This window comes from Manis javanica, unplaced genomic scaffold, assembly GCF_040802235.1.
Source record: "Manis javanica isolate MJ-LG unplaced genomic scaffold, MJ_LKY HiC_scaffold_25, whole genome shotgun sequence".
NCBI classification, from domain to species: domain Eukaryota; kingdom Metazoa; phylum Chordata; class Mammalia; order Pholidota; family Manidae; genus Manis; species Manis javanica.
Genome location: NW_027332171.1, coordinates 1872306 through 1889293, shown reverse-complemented (window position 1 = coordinate 1889293; position 16988 = coordinate 1872306). Strand labels below are relative to the sequence as shown.

At 40.4% G+C, this 16988-nt stretch overlaps 1 protein-coding gene across 1 annotated transcript; it reads right to left on the bottom strand.

Annotated features, from left to right (window-relative positions):
- Positions 1-10932: 10932 nt before the first annotated feature.
- LOC140847639 (olfactory receptor 5AN1-like) lies at positions 10933-15945 on the bottom strand. Its single transcript, XM_073228356.1, has 2 exons — positions 15935-15945; positions 10933-11860 (listed from the first exon to the last, which is right to left on the bottom strand). Exons 1-2 carry the CDS (start codon positions 15943-15945, stop codon positions 10933-10935), a joined length of 939 nt encoding a protein of 312 aa, XP_073084457.1.
- Between the last annotated feature and the right edge of the window lie 1043 nt (positions 15946-16988).

The following is a 16988-nucleotide window of genomic DNA, read 5'->3' as shown; positions in this document are numbered from 1 at the left end:
CAAGACAAATGCTGGGCATAGAAGCCACAGGGCATCAATATGCAAAGAAGTAGAAAGCTAACCTTTTCAAACAATAAGGCTTCTCTCTCACTTACCAACTTTACATTACCCTGTATGGCCCTGGAAGATGACTGGTTAGCCAGAGACGGGTAAGATTCTTCAAGGGAGGAACAACCAAAGACAGGCACAGTCGTAGGGGAGCCATCAGGTGAGAAATTGGGGATCAACAGAGGTGAGGCTTAGAACCTCACCCCCCTGTTTTAAGAGAAATCTTCTGCATCCGTGGATGTTTTATTGCCCTTGTCTAGCTTGGATTAACACTTAGTCTACAGGCACCCACCTGATCATCTACATTTGCTCTCTTACAGCACTAAACTATGTTTTCTACCTTTATCTTGCATCTACCTACTACTTCAGCATTTTATTAAAAATTAATAATAATAATAATAAGTGAGAAATGTGGGATTCACATATAAATCAAGTATAAAAATCAAACGAATATTCATATTTGACCTGATTGTTTATAGTTCATAATATGTGATCAAAACAGAAAGTTTCTGTGATGAATGCCCTTGTACTGTTCACCATGTAAGAACTTATTCACTATGTAAGAACTTGTTCACCATGTAAGAACTTGTTCATTATGCTTCAGAAGATTGGAGACTGACGAGAATTATGCTTGGGGTGGATTAATGATTGTACATTGAGCATTGAGTCCTCTATACAGAATTTTATTGTTGTTAACAACCATTTGATCAATAAATATGAGAGATGCCCTCTCAAAAAAAAAGACAATGTAGTAATGTCTTTTATATAAAAAGCATAAGTTAATGAAGGATACACATTGTCGTATATTGCTGATGATTGCACAAAATACTTCCACCTCACTAGAAGAAAAAAAACGCTTTACATAATCTCTCTCTAACACACACACCCATGAACCAATTACAAATACCAAAATGAGTGGTATGATTTTGGTATTCTTTATACTTGTATTTTCAATTTTCTTCAACTCCTACATTTATAATTAGAAAATCTATTAAGATACACAAATCCATAATCCTTAATCGTTAGCACAGAGAGACAGAAGGAGAGTGAGAGAGCGGGAAAGTGATGGAGAAAGAATGAGAGGGAAGACTTCAGACTTTCCTGACTTTTATTTCCTGGTATAGGACTCTTAGCCAGTTATTACCCGCTCTGTGCTCCAGTGGCCTCATGTATACACGGGGCTATAGTGCTTACCACCTCATGGGGTTGCTGCAAGGATTGAAGAGCATCAAGGGTTTAAAACAGTAAGACCTAAATAAATGTTAGCAATTATCATTCCCACAGTCTTTCCTCTCTGTGAAAGAAAAATAAGGCAGAGCTAATACTGAAGCATCAGGGACTCTTCATATAATTATTACTGAAACAGATGTTCTCTAACACAAGAATATTGTTGATGAATGATCATCTTTGTTTTCATCGTGTATTGCTCCATTATCTCCCACTCAGATGGATTATCAACTCCTAATGCTACTTTTTATGTTCCACCACCACCCAATGCAGCTGAAATGATAATACTGATGAGGTACAGTACATGGCCTAGTGGAGCTGGTTTATTTAACAAGAATCTGGCTATACTAACACATTAGTAATTGCATTTAACAGTAAATACATATTGACTATACTAATAAATTATTCATTGTAGCTGTTTTGGATGTGGAAGTAAAAATATCCTGCTTTGCGTCATCTCAACTGTGTTTATATGGACTTGGAAATCTTTCTGCTACTCTTTGAAATCTTTCTGCTACTCTTTGAATAGAGTGCTGCCATGTCATTTCTCAAATGTTTTATCCAAGAGGAGTTCGTTTCAATGAAAATGTTTTGGAAACATGCACTGCCACACATACCATCTCCAAAAATACTAACATAATAGATCAAATCTGTGAAAATAACTCAAGCTTTGATCAAGAGGTTGCACTAAAATTCCTCACTTTATTACATTCCGGGAACAGAGGCAGCCACAACTAAATGCATTCTGTCTAACCCATCAGGGGCCCAAAAAGAGTGAGGAGTGGTGGGTTGTTTTACTTCTTTATGATAAAACTGACCCTGAAAACATAAGTTTAAAATCTGGTAAGCCAAAAACAGGGGGGAAACATTCTAAATATAATCACTCTATTCGATTAATTTTTTCCATGTGTTCACTAACTCATGAAAAGTTGGAATACAAAAGATGACTGATGTACATATGCTGGAGATTTTACTATGTGGATAGAGTTAATACAAACTTTTCCAGCCTTCTCTCTTTAGGACATAGTTTACAAGGTTGTGGAGAGTATACTGTGGGGTTAAGAAAGACGGGATGTCGCTGAATGGGGAAAATACAAGTAAAAGAAGGTGAAAGAGGGCACCACTACCTGTGCTCGGTGGGGCGTCTCTGAGACTGTGTCAACCAGCCACTGCCTTCATATCAGGCTCCTCAAAGATGACAACAGAGAACTATTTGCAATATTTCAAAGAAATGAAATTATACCAGAATACTCTGTCATATCATTATGTAGTAACTAACTTGTCTTTCCCTACTCAGAAATTATGTATCAAAGCTAAAATTTAAATGGCAATAAAGTTTTCATTATTATAAAAGCAGTACCCTCAAAGGAAAAATCATATTAAAAGGGTCTTTGGGATGGATAAAGTTAGGAAACAAACATATTTAAACTTAGGATATCCCCCTATAATTTAGTAAATTATTAATTTTTATTAAGTCCTCATTTACTAACTTCTAAAATTTGTTAGCATTTAGAGGTATTGCCTATTATATTCCAGATAATCCTATTATCCCAGTTAACAGGTGAAAAAACAGAGGCAAGAGAGTTCAAGATCACGTCCTTAAGAAACTGAAGACCTAGAGCTCAACCCCTGCCTCTCACCCCAGAGTAACAGCTGAAATGTTAGGTAAGAGGTTATTAATCTTTTCACTGAAGGACAGACAACATGGATAAGGAGAAAACCCCAGGAAGAGCCCTAAGTGGAGGGTGTGGGGGCGAGGGGGAAGGAGACTGAGGAACGGGGACACTGAGGACCACAAACCTCGTCCGCACAGTCCAACCGGGAGGATCCCACGGCTATCAAGACAGCACGGAATCCAATGAGCCCTCTAATCTCACCCTCTCACCTTGACCCAGATCCCTCAGGAACACACAGTTCTCACCAAAGGTTGAAACTGCTTATTTCTATTCCAAAAGGGGTTTCTCAGTGAGCCCTATTACCCTCCAAGACAGGAGCTTTAGTCTATAAACTGGCTGTCCACTCACAGTGAGAGAGATGCCCACACCCGAGGGTCCTCTTAAATGTGTTGTTCAGGTGCCAGGAAAAAAGACAGTTAGAGGGAGAAAAGCCCACAGGTACTTGCTCTCCGGAGACATAGTTGTCAGGGCAGTTTTGTCCCAGCTAATCTCATGCTCCAATTTGTCCCGTGCCTTCTGATATAATCACCCAGTTCCCCGTGATCCTCTCATGATCTCATGATGGTAGATTTTGTTTTAACGAATGTGGGGTCAGTAGATCTGCTGTGTATCTAGGGATCATCTAGTTTGATACCTTAAGTTTCCAGATGGGGAACCTGAAGCAAGAGGAGATGAAATATCCCACGATCGTGACACAGCCAGCGAGCTGGTAAAACAGCTTCAGAACAGTGAAGCAGATCTGTGGGTACCTCACTGTTTATAAAGCACCCCCATTACACACACACACACACACACACACACACACACACACACACACACACACGCACATTTTTTCCAGTACCTGATCTTAATTAATCATCACAGCAAACCTGTAGGGCAGACATGGCCTTATTTTCTAAGCATAAGTGAGGAAACTGAGGCAATAAGGGATACAATAAAATTAATTCATGACAGAAATGTGACTTTTGATGGTTCCAATATGAACATTGGTATCAGACAAGGTGGGTGGAATTCTGGCTTTCCACTTGCTGGTTTGTGACCTTGAGCAAATTAACCTCTCCTGCCTCACTACTGGCACCTATAAAGTAGAGCTGATAGTAGTGGCTACTTCATTACTGCTCTTCATAGAGATAATCAAATTAGATAATGATTACACAGCACTTATTGGAGTGTGTCACACACAGCATGCCTCCTATTAATAGTAGATATAATTTTGGCATTCTGAATTGGAATTCTTTCCAATATATTAATGCTGTATTGCTAATCCCTCAGTTAATATATCAATAAAACATCATTCCTACAATTATTGCCTGGTTCATTTTTTTTAATGGTGCTCATTTGAATGGAGTCAAAAAGTATAAACTTTTAGTTATAAATAAGTCATGGGTTGCAATGTACTGTATTCCATCATGGTGTATGACCTTTTAAAGAATTGTTGAATTCAGTTTGCCAATATTTTTATGAGGACTTTTGCACCTATATTCATTCAGATATTGAACTTTTCTTTCCTTTATATTAGTGTCCATGTCCATTTTTGGTATCATTTAAATGCTGCCCTCATAAAAAGGGTATAGAAGTGTTACATCCTCTTCTACTTTTTGGGAGAATTTGAGAAGGATTCTCAATAATTCTTCTTTAAATGTTTCATAGACTCCACCAGTGAAGCCATTTGGTTCTGAAATTCTGGTAGGAAGTTTTTGATGACTGATTCAATCTTCTTGCTAATTGGTTTGTTGAGGTTTTTTATTTCCTCATGATTCAGTCTTGGTGAACTCTGTGTTTCTACCATTTGTCCATTTCTTCTAGCTGGACCTGTTTGTTGGTTTATAATTGTTCCTGGTAGTCTCTTATTGTGCTTTGTATTTCTGTGGTATCACTTTGAATGTCTTTTCGTTCATTTATAAATTTATGTATTTCAGTCCTGTATTTTTTTCTGTTGATGAGTATAGTTAAATGTTTGCCTGTTTTGTTTATCAGTTTAAAAAGGTAGTGCTTAGTTTCATTAATGTTTCCTACTATCCTTCAGTTTGATTATATGTACTTCTACTCTGATCTTTGTTATTTCCTTCCTTCTACTACTTAGTTCTAGTTACATACATTATAATCTTAGGTTGTTTTAATGACTTTCCTTCTTAATGGAGGTATTCATCATTATGAACTTCCTATCTAGAATGGCTTTGCTGCATTCCGTAAACTTTGGTATGTTATATTTCTGTTTCATTCAACTAGGACATTACTTTCTGTCTCTTTTGATGACTTCTATGACCCCCTGATGTGCAATAGCATATTGTTAAATCACCTCATATTATGAATCTTTCAGCTTTTTTTTCTACTTGAATTCTTACCATTGTGGTTGGAAAGGATACTTGATAGGATCTCAATCTTCTTAAATATATCAAGGTCTGTTTTGTGGCCTAACATATGGTCTATCCTGGAGAAGCTTCCAAATCACTCTAGAACAATGTCTATGCTGCCTCCTTTAGATGAAATGCTTGTAAATATCTGTAAGTCCATCTGTCCTAACATGTGGCTTAACTCCAATGTTCCATTGCTGGCAGTCCATCTGGATGATCGATCTATTGTTGAAAGTGGGGTGATGAAGCTCTCTGCTCTTATTGTATTGCTGTCTAGCTCTCCCTTCATCTCTGTTAATATCTGTCTTCTTTATTTAAGTGCTCCTCTATAGGGGACATAAATACTGACAAATGCTATATCCTCCTGCTGGATGGACCACTTTATTATTATTATATTATACCCTTCTTGTCTCTTCTCAGTCTCTGCCTAGAAGTCTGTCCTTTCTGTTGTAACTATAGCTATCTTCTCTCTCTTTGGTCTCCATTTCCATGCAGTTTCTTTGCTTATCCCTTCGCCTCCCGTCTATCTGTGCCTCCAAGGCTGTAATGAGTCTTTGTTAAGCAGCACAGAGTTGGGTTTTGTTTTTTCATATATTCAGACATTCAATGTGTTTCACTGGAGAAAGTCCTGGTACATGTAAAGTATTATTGAGAGGTGTGGACTTACCATTGTCACTTTGCTCATTGATTTCTGGCTGTTTTGTGATCCTTCCATTCTTTTCTTCTCTTTTTGCTCTCTTCCTCAGTGATTTAATGATTTTCTCTACTGCTATGCTTAAATTCTTTTCTCTTTGTGTATTTCCTAGAGGTTTTGGCTCTTTGTTATGATGAGGCTTATATAAAACATCTGTTATAGTTATAACAGTCAATTAGAAGCTGCAAACAACTTAAGCTCTAACACACACTAAAACTACAGTGTTACCCTTCTGACTCCACATTTTATCTTTTTGATGCAAAAACTTACATCTTTTTTTATCATGTCTATCCAGTAACAAACTTTTGTGCTTATAGTTGTGTCTTAATTTTGTCTTTCACTCTTCATACTGGATTTATAAGGTACATACCACTACAATGACATTAGTGTATCTGAACATAACTAGTTTTACCTTTCCAGTGATAGTTACATTTTCATATGGTTCATATTAATCACTGGCAAGTTTTCATTTCTACGTGAAGAAGTTCATTTAGAATCTCTTGCAAAACCAATAAATAGACTGTTAATGAAATCTTTAGGGTTCATTGTCTGGAAAACTCTCTATCTCTCCTTCAACTGTGAAGGACAGCTTATCCTGTAGACTGTTCTAGGATGGCATATTTCTCAACACATTGAATATATTGTACTATTCTCTCCTAGGCCTGCAAAATTTCTGCTGGAAAATTTACTGATAGTCTTCCACAGGTACTCTTGTACATAACAGGTTGTTTTTCTCTTTCTGTTTTAAGATTCCTTGTTTTAATATTTTTATGTTTTATTTATAATACATTTTGGTTTGGTTCTTTTTGGAATTTACATTATTTTGAGTACTCTGAGATTCCTAGATCTGGATGTCTGTTTTTTCCCCAGGTCAGGGATATTTTCAACCATTAGTTCTTGAAATAAGCTTTCACCCATTTCACTTTCTCTTCCCCTCTGAGACTTCTAGAATGCAAATATTGATGTGTTTGTTTGATGGTGTCCCATGAGTCCCTTAAGCTATCTTCACTTTTTCCATTCTTTATTCTTTTGCTCTTCTACAAGGATGAACTGCATTGACCTAGCTTCAATTTCATTGAGTATTTTTCTACTTCATCCAATAAGCTATTGAATCTATTTTGAATTTTTCAGTTTACTATGCATCTATGTGATTCTATTTCTTTTATTTTGCAACTCTTTGCTGAAATTCTCATTTTGTTCATACATTATTTTCCTAACCTTGGGGAATACCTTTATCTTCATAAGTGAACTGGTTATCAGGACAGTCACTTCTCCCTATTTCAGTAAAGTCTATTTCTAGAGTTTTATCTTCTTTTTTTTCGTTGTTTGTTTGCTCTGTTTCTTCATTTTTCTTAACTCTCTGTGTTGGGTTCCATAAATAAATAAAAGAGCCACCTCCTGTAGTCCACAAATGCTATCTTGTGTAGATGTAAGTTATCATCCATCCAGGCCCTACCTCATAGTTATCTCTCAGTCCTTTGTGGTTTCCCAGGAACCTTTGTTCTTCCCAGTAGCTTCTTGAAGTTCATGGCATAAGAAGAACTGTTAGTGACCTGAAATGGAGGATCTCTTTCAAGAACTAGATGCAGGGTGACTGGTACCAGACACTCAGGAAGCATTTTGAAGGAACAGAAATAGATTTATTTTGGAGAAATACTAGACTTGGATGTTTCTTTCTATATCCTCTGCACTAATCTCTGGGGATGATAATCAGTTAAGAACTATTTTCTTGTGGGCTGCAATCCCTGGGACTCTTGTGGAAGTGCTAATGACCAACAGGGCCAGGCTGACATGGGATGTACCTCTGAGCAGCAATCACAAAAACTTGGGCACCAGGTGTGTGCACAGGCTCCTTCCCAGGAGAGACTGGTGACCTGGAGTGGGAAAGTATGAAAATGTGAAGATGACACTTGCAGACCTCCCTGGTCTCCAGCAGGGCTGGCAATCTGTCTGTAGGTGTGTGTTAAATTAGAAGCCTCACACATGGTCTGCAGCTTTTACAATAAGCAAATAGATCTTTTCCATTGAGATGCTGGAAGTTGGATGTTTCTGAATGCTGTCCCTTTACTAAGACCTGGGAGAAAATCGGGGAGAAATGTCGCTATGCTCCAATCTGTGGGTCTCCTGGATTTAAGTCCAGTTGGATTTCAGAACTCGATGTTTTTGGGTTTCATCCCTCAGACTCTTGAAAGTTGGGACACTGGCTATTGGGTCCAACTTCTTTACTACTCAAAGAGAAGCTGGGAGAACTCAGAACTACACACCAATGGCTCTGATGGTGTAGATGCAAAAACTCTTAACAAAATATTAATAAATGTATTTCAACAACACATCAAAAATATCATACATCATGATCAAGAATAATTCATTCCTGAGATGCAAGCATGGTTCAATATATAAAAATGATTAACTTTGATACACTGCATTAATAGAAAGACAAATATCATACGATCATCTGAAAAGAAGTTGAAAAATTATTAACAGAATACAACACTTTCATTATTAAATCAATCAAAAAATTGGATAATAAAGGAACATACCTCAAGATAGTAAAAGCCATATATAACAAATGTGCTGAACAACACAAACAACGTGGGAAATGCAAAAAACCAAAATGAAACCCACCTCACACCTTCAGAATGGCATCATCAAGAAGACAAGGGTTGGCACGCGTTGGTGAGGACGTGTAGAAAATAAGCCCTTATATACTCCTTTCGGGAATTTAAATTCTTTTAGCCACTATTAAAAGTAGTGTAGAGTTTACTCAAAGGGCAGCAATGGGAATGCCTTATGACAGAGCAATTCTGCTTTGGTCTATATATATAGTGGAAATAAAAACAGGATACTAAAAGATATCCACACCCACATGCTTACTGAGCATTATTCACGAGAGCCATGATGCAGAAAAAACTAAAGTGCCTGTCAGTGGATGATGGGTGAAGAAGACACAGCAGATACAAACAGTGGAGTATTACAGGGCTATGAGAGTAAGGAAATCCTATAATTTCTGACAACATGGATGGAATTTGGGATCATTATGCCAGGTGAGATAAGCCAGAGAATAATGTGTCTAATGTACAATATCATTAATATGTGGAATCTTAAAAGTCATAATCACAGACGTAGAGAATAAAATGGTGGTTACAAGCAGCTTGAGAACAAGAGAATTGAGGAGATGCTATTAAAGTATACACACTTGAACTCAAAGACAAATAAATCTGGAGATCTAATGCTCTGCATAGTAATTATATTCCATATGCTACTATAAACCTCACAGAGTTCTGTCTCATGAGCAAGACCTCAAGAACCCTTACAGACAGACTTGTCACACATTTTTATACATTTTTAAGAAGCAGTTCTTCAGAGAGCATGGGCCTACAGATTTATTCACACTGCATTCTCTCCATGGCTGGGTGAAAGCCCTCACATACTTTCCCAGTGGTGCAAAAATTTCACTTCTCTCAATTCTGCCCATGTGGAAGCTCATGAAAGATTTGGTAAAACCTTCAAATACTTCTTCACTTATATTCCTTTATTAAATAAAATAACTCATATCACTCATCAAACTGAGACCCAAAACAACATTAAGAGCAAATGACTTGCCAAAGATAGTATGTATTGTAATGACATCTGTTTCGTATAAGCTTATTCAAGTCCAATATCAATCAGGCACATCAATAGTCAGTGCTATTAAATATGTTATTCTTTTTAACAGACCACGAAGACTAGAAGCTTTATATAACCCGGCCGGAGGTGAGAACCCTGCCTATCCTACTGTCTATTTTCTTCCTTGGTATTTAAGGGCTTCAGGAACATATCAGAATTAAAGTAACTCTAACCATTCTACGCCATCTATTATATCACCCCTTTTAAACATAAAACATTAAAACATAAAATGAAGAACATGGACAATAAGAGAAGATGTATACCAGTTTACCCTATTTATTCTTCTTTTTGGCAATATTGAATATTCAGTAGCTCTGTGATAACAATGAACTCTCACACAAGGCTCCCCTTACCAAACATGAACCGGTGCTGACATATCAGAATATATTTGATAAGATGAACCATTGACTATTTAAAACAAGGTAAATTTTCTGAATTTAATACAGGAAAGAAAGAGAGGTTTGAATGCAAACTCTCAGAAACAACTATTGGCTGTGACATGGAATTTGAAAATATCTCAATCAAAGACCCCCACTGGAAACTAAATGCCAGAAACTAAATCACTAGACTCATAAGTAAATGGCACTGCAGTGTCCACATCCTTTGGTTTATGCAACTTTATGATTCTGTTGGGATATTATATGGTTGGAATTTCCTCCTTCCATAGACTAGAGCTGGTAGACATGAGGATATGAACAAAAATGTATTAGATGGTTAGCACTGAAAGAGGCCTTACACAAATATTAGCTGTCTGAGGCTGCTGTTTCCAGGAGGCATAATCAGATCAATTTTATAGCTTTCTTTCTGTCCTAATGCCCAAACCCTATCTCTGTTTACTCCAAATCGGAACAGACACAGAAAAAAACATTAATCACCATCATGTAGTTCCATTAGAATAATTATCAGACAGGGATTTTACACTCCTGGAGCCTGTGCCAGGTTTTTCTCAGGGTTCAGTTTCAGAATCAAGAAGCGGCCAAAAGTTTTTAAACCTTGATGTTTCACAAATACACGTGGAAGGATTAATAAAAAATGAGACCATTCCTCGTATAGACTGAAAGTAATGAAGCTCCAAGACTTAAAAATCTTATGTGTGTGTGGATCTGTACCATGTATTGGTACATTTTGGTGTATAACTTATGTCAAATAAAACCTTCTGTGTCTGAAGGCAGTGTGAAATTTGTAATGGTTGATTCATATGTTCAGTATTGCGGGTTAAGATGATTCTGAAGGAATAATATGTTAAAAAATGTCAGAATCAGTGAACTCAGTAATGGCCTCCCTTCTTCTGCAACCTCTTCAAGGCATCTTTGATTTCCTTGTTCCTCAGACTGTAAATCAAGGGATTCAACATGGGAATCACCACTGTGTAGAAGACTGATGTGAATCTGTCAAAAGTAGAAGACCCACCAGAGATGGACATCAAATAGACAAAGCTACTTGAGATATAGAAGAAGGAAACTGCTGTCAGGTGAGAAGCACAGGTGTTGAAAGCCTTGGACCTGCCTTTAGCTGTAGTGATCTTCATGATGGAGATGACAATATAGACGTAGGATATCATGACAACAAGGGCATTTATTATCCCAAAGATCATTGTTAAGATAGCAAGTAGGAGCTTGGCAGAGAAAGTGTCAGAGCAGGACAGGACTAACAGTTGGGGCATGTCACAGAAGAAGTGCTGGATGACATTAGGTCCGCAAAAGTGGAGTTGAAGAATGACATACAGCTGGGATGAAGAAGCAGAGAGTCCAGCCACATAGGATCCCAGCACCATCCCAACACAGAGGGTGGGTGACATGATTGATGAGTAGAGAAGTGGATTACAAATGGCAGCATAGCGGTCATAGGCCATGGCTGTCATGAGACAAGACTCACTCACTCCCATGGTTGCAGAGAAGAAGTACTGAACAGCACAACCCACAACGGTGATAGTATGTTGTTCCAGGAAGAAGTCAGAGAGCATCTTGGGGGCTGTGGAGGTCACATAGCTGATGTCTAGGAAGGACAGGTTGCTGAGGAAGAAGTACATGGGTGTGTGGAGGTGGGAATCCATCCTTATTAAGATGATGAGGCTCAGGTTCCAAGCCAGAGTTGTAACGTAGATCACCAGGAACACAACAAAGAGCACTGCTTTGATTCTGGGAAAATCTGAAAACCCCAAGAGGATGAAGTAGGTGATCTCTGTAATATTTCCTCTCCTAAACATAGCCTTTCTGCTCCTAAGATCAGAAAAGAGACAACACAATTCATTGCTGACTCAAGTCAAATGTGGTAGCATTACAATTCTCACATGTGCCACCTTTTTCCTCCACTGAGCACCAGAAAAAGGGAAATGCTCACTGCTCTGGTGGAAACACAGCAGCTTTTATCTCACATTATCTAGGAGTACCTGTACAGTGCATCAAGTTCTCAACTAAAACATGAGTTTCCATGAGAATTGAAAGAGGTATTTAAAAATTTGATGAAGAATATTTTAAAGAATAGAAATTCTGTGATTATTATACATTGAAATAAGTGATGAAAATATGTTTTTTTAAAAAAAACCTCTTTTTATGCATTGTAAAACTTGCTTTCTGGTAAGAAAAGCATATGTGGCATCAATCCAGGTTAAATTTGTAAGAGCCCTTCTGTTCTCCATGGTCATACTGATAAATTCTTAAAAAATTTTTTCCAGTATCCATAAGAAAAACATTTACTGTACCTCCAAGGGGAAATATGTTGCCTACCTGAGGCAAATAACCTTTGAAGCCAACACCACTCAAAGGGAGAAATAAAATGGGATAAACCTGTTTATTGCTTATAACTTCTGCTCACCCGTGTCTCTCGTGACCCGGGTGCCAGTCCTCACCTAACCACTCCAGTCCAGGTATGTGCTCACTATCCACACCCGTTGTAATCACCTAGTGATCTGAAGATGGAACACTTCTCTCCACACCCTGGAAACACCTATTGATATGGAAATGCACTAAGGCCGAGCCAGACATTCTGGATATATTGCAATGTTATACACAGTACACCCTTCCAGAAATCTCACCTCACAATCTACTTGCTCCCCATCATCGGTAACAGCCAGTGTGCTAGAAAACTAGAGCACTGTAACCAGACTAATAACGTACAATAACAGCGGCAATAAAAACAAGATAATCCTCAAGGATTCAGCTAGGTTCAAAGTTCCATACAGATTAAGTCCCTGGCTTGCCCTTCCCACAGGAGCCAGTAGCTGAACAGGTAGGGAGTTCAGAGTAATTATCACTCAGCAGCTGCAGCCAGTAAGTCGGTCACGGACACAGGAACTATAGAAGAAAATAACCTTAAGGGCAATAGGATACATGTTTGAATGACACCCGCCTGGGAAAGTCTTGTCCATCAGGAGGATGCATGCAAGAGAGTGGTCCCGTGACAGGACAGTGTCAGGAAAGGGATCTCGTCCTGGTCTAGTACACCACACTTACACCCCCTCCCTGTGAGGGTTACAGATGGGTCACTGTACAGGGCTCTGGGAGGTGTATGCACTGGGCATAATGATAAAACAAAACTTCCCTGTAAGATGCTCTTACCTCCCGGGTGTTTTGGGTGCACTATGTGATCTTTGGGGGTCACTCTGCTGTTACTCCAGGAACACACAGGAGGCCAGCTTCCAGGCCTTTTCACCAAGGTGCCAGAAAGGCCAACCATCGTTGATCCATATGTTGAAATGTCCAGAATCACATCCACTCAACAGAGTCTCTAGGGTTTAGTGCAGTAGGGATGGCAGCAGGATGTTGCTCTGCTGGCCATATCCTGGCTTCAATAACTCCCCTTTAGTTTGCACATACAGTTTTACAGGAGAGGCAGCAATGTGTGTTAGCATGTCCACAGACCTCAAGGCTCCTTTTTGGGGCTTCTCATTCAAATGACATAGCACTGCCTGTAAGTGCACTGACCAGCACCATAGACTATTGTTGTATGAACTTGGGCCAGACTTTGAAAAACCATTGTACCTCCCTATCAACCCTGCCATTGTATGGTTATATGGTACATTAAACTGTCACTTTATCCCTAACTACTGCACACATTCTTGAAATGCATGTCCACTAAAGTGGGTGCCTTGATCATTCTCAGTGACCTGCAGCCAGCCTAAGGCCGCAGAGATGCTCTAGGCCTCCTTGGTGGTTTGCTGATCTGCACGATGTGCAGGAAGATCAATCAACAGTCCAGTAGCTGTGTCCACACAAGTCATAGCATACATCCCACATAATCTTTTGCCCCACATGGAACAAACACTGATGTAACCATTGGACAACATCAGTGGCAGGCTTTCCTTCTAGCCAACAAACACATCTGGGCCAATGTGTCTCCTTAATCATTCCCTGGGAATGCCAAAGGCAAATAATCAGTCACATCGTATTCAGTAACTGTCTTGGTCTGACAAGAGGCCCATAAGTCTTGCCACAACTCTTGCCCTCAAGGGGGCATGTGACCAACCATCCAGTTGGCACAGGACCATGGCAGTAGCCACACAGTCAACCCTGGTAGACGACCCAGCTGTCAGTGCAGACAACTATGGGGGAATGCTCCTGGCTGATCACTAGCCATACGGCCCACACATCACCCCATTGGCTGCTATTCCCCTCTCCATCCTCCATCCATACTGTCTCAGTCTTAGGATGGAAAGACACAGCCCTCCACTTAAGGGGTTGCCTGAGACTGGAGCAATTTGGGTACCAAGCATCTTCAAGTACAGGGCTTTTCCCTCCAGAAGAGGACTCTTGGATACCAATGGCTACTATCATATGCCCAGACAAGCATCAGAATTCTCCATATCAGGGGCTAGTGGAAAGTGTGCTACACTGCTCTAATTATGTGTCCCATTTGGCCATTGTAGGTGTCTGTACCACACCACTCCACAGCCTTTAGTTCCAGTCTTGCACCCACCCTGCAATGGGACAGGTAGTTATTACTTTCATCAGAGTTGTTCCATTGATGGCCTCCACAGCTAGCCAAGTGTGGTACACAGCAGCCAGTTGCTTCTCTATCAAGGTGTACTGGGCCTCTGCTCCTTTCCATACTTGTGAAGAGAATCCAATAGGTTGGTGTTTCCATTCAAGCCACTGCCAAATGCCCCATCCACAGCCATATTTGGTTACATGAACATCTAGCTCACAGGGCCTTGATGAGTCCATTACACTCAAGGCCAGTACAGCCTTGATCGCTCACTTAGAAGCAGTAAGAGCAGCTCCACAGGTTTCATCCCGGTCCCACCTGAAGACTTTTTGTACCAACCAGTATAAGGGCTTCAGAATTTGTGCCAAGTGTGGGAGAAACCCTCTCCAGTAGCCCAAAGATCCCCAAACCTCTTGTAATACTGCCACAGTTGCAGGGGTAGAGAAAGCATGGAACTTTTCTGTGACTGCTTGTGGGATAACTTTGGTTTTACCCAACTATATACACCTTTAAGAAATTTACTATCTAAGAAGGTTCCTTAACCTTGGTGCTGTTCACAGCCCATCCTTTCTCCAGTTACAGCTGTCTAGGAACTCCTCCTTCTAAATCTTCAAGAGAATCAGACATGAGCATAATATTATCAATGTAGTGATACAGCTGGACAGTTTATGCTCTCTTCCATGTGGCCCAGTCCTGGGCTACAAGCCCATGACAAATGGTGGGACTGTGGAGGTATCCCCATGGAAGGAGAGTGAATCCCCACTGCTGTCCTTCCCACATGAAGGAAAACTATTTCTGACTTCCTGTGCTATGTCAATAGAGAAGAAAGCATTATCAAGGTAAACAACATAATGATATGTCCCTATTTCATGACAGTGTGTCCATAAAGGCTGCTATAGAGGGGCAGCAGCATGCAAAGGCAGTTTAACTTTACTCAATTCCCTGTAATCCAAGGTCATATGCCATGAGCTGTCCGGCATTTCCACGGCCACAGTGGGGAATTAAAAGGTCTATGAGGGAACTTTATGAAGCCCCCCTTCTTCAACTCCTGTAGAGTTCCCCCAGTTTCCTTGTGAAACCCAGTCAATGTATACTGCTTACTATTTGTCATCTGTTAAGGTACAGGCAGAGCTGCAGGTGGGTGCTTAGCATGTCCCCACAGAACTGCCTTTACCACATGTTCCCTCAGTCTGAGCTGACCTGCAGTGGTCTGTAACCATAGGCCCTAAAGGATATCCACCCCCAAAATATATTCAGGGATGGGGGAAATGTACAGAGTACACTCCTTTGGGGTTCACACCCTAAATCCAAAGGGATTTGGGCTTTCATCACTCTAATTGCCTTACCCCATAGCCATCTATCAGCACAGGGGCCTCAGGAAAATGCTCTGGTTTCCCCTTAAATCAGAGAATATTCAGCTCCTGTGTCCACCAGCACCAGAGTATATTGTAAATTCATGGGGAACCAATGAATTGCTATTTCTACATGTGGCCTCCAGGCCCCACCATGTCCCCCAAGGTGGGAGCCTTGACCCCACCATACGCAGTCAAACCGTAATGCCCAGTCCTCCTCCTGTGGGGAAAAGGGCCCTGGCAGAGCCTGAGTACTGTCCCCCAGCACGTCTTGTAAGGACCCAGGCCGGACATGGGGCATTGCCTCTGGATTCATGTCATGGACCTCAGCAGCTGAAACTGCTTCTCTGGCTTTAATTGGTGCCACAGTTCTAACAAGATTCCTTTGGGCTGCCCATCAAATTTTTCTTTCACTACCCCTGCCTTTATCAAACCAACCAATACCTGTGTCCTTGAGACTTTCACGGGGCGCTTTCCACCTCTCCTTTCAGTCATAGCCCGAACTTCGTTCCATGCTCTTATTTTCAACCTTCCCCATATCTGCTAAAGTACAGCTAACCTCACTTATGGGTTGCGCTACAGGGGTGGGGGGCGGCGGCAAGAATAGTCACTAGGGACCCAAAGAGAGATGGGGAAGCTGTGTGGAGCACCAGATTTATCATTCCTACAGTGAACAACTCCTCATCAGGGCCCTGGGGGTCCATACTATAGATGATATTTTTCATGCGCAGCTCCCATTGTACCTGCTGGAGCTCTGCATATGTTACCCAGCTAGTGGGTAAGTATGGTAAGTAACCCTGATTAGGCCAAAGTGCCCTGATGGCTGCTGTCAGCCAATCCAGATGTGCCTGATTCCCTGAGATGTGACAGGCAGTTTGCAACCACTGAGATAGAGAAGGATGAGTCATCAGGGAAGCGAGTCTACTCATTTCAGAACCCAACATAACAATGTTTTCCATCCTCAAAACCCAGATATATACAGGCTATGTAGGCAGAGGTTCCGAGGGCTTCTGCCTGTAACAGACACTCACGTCCACCAGCTCATCCT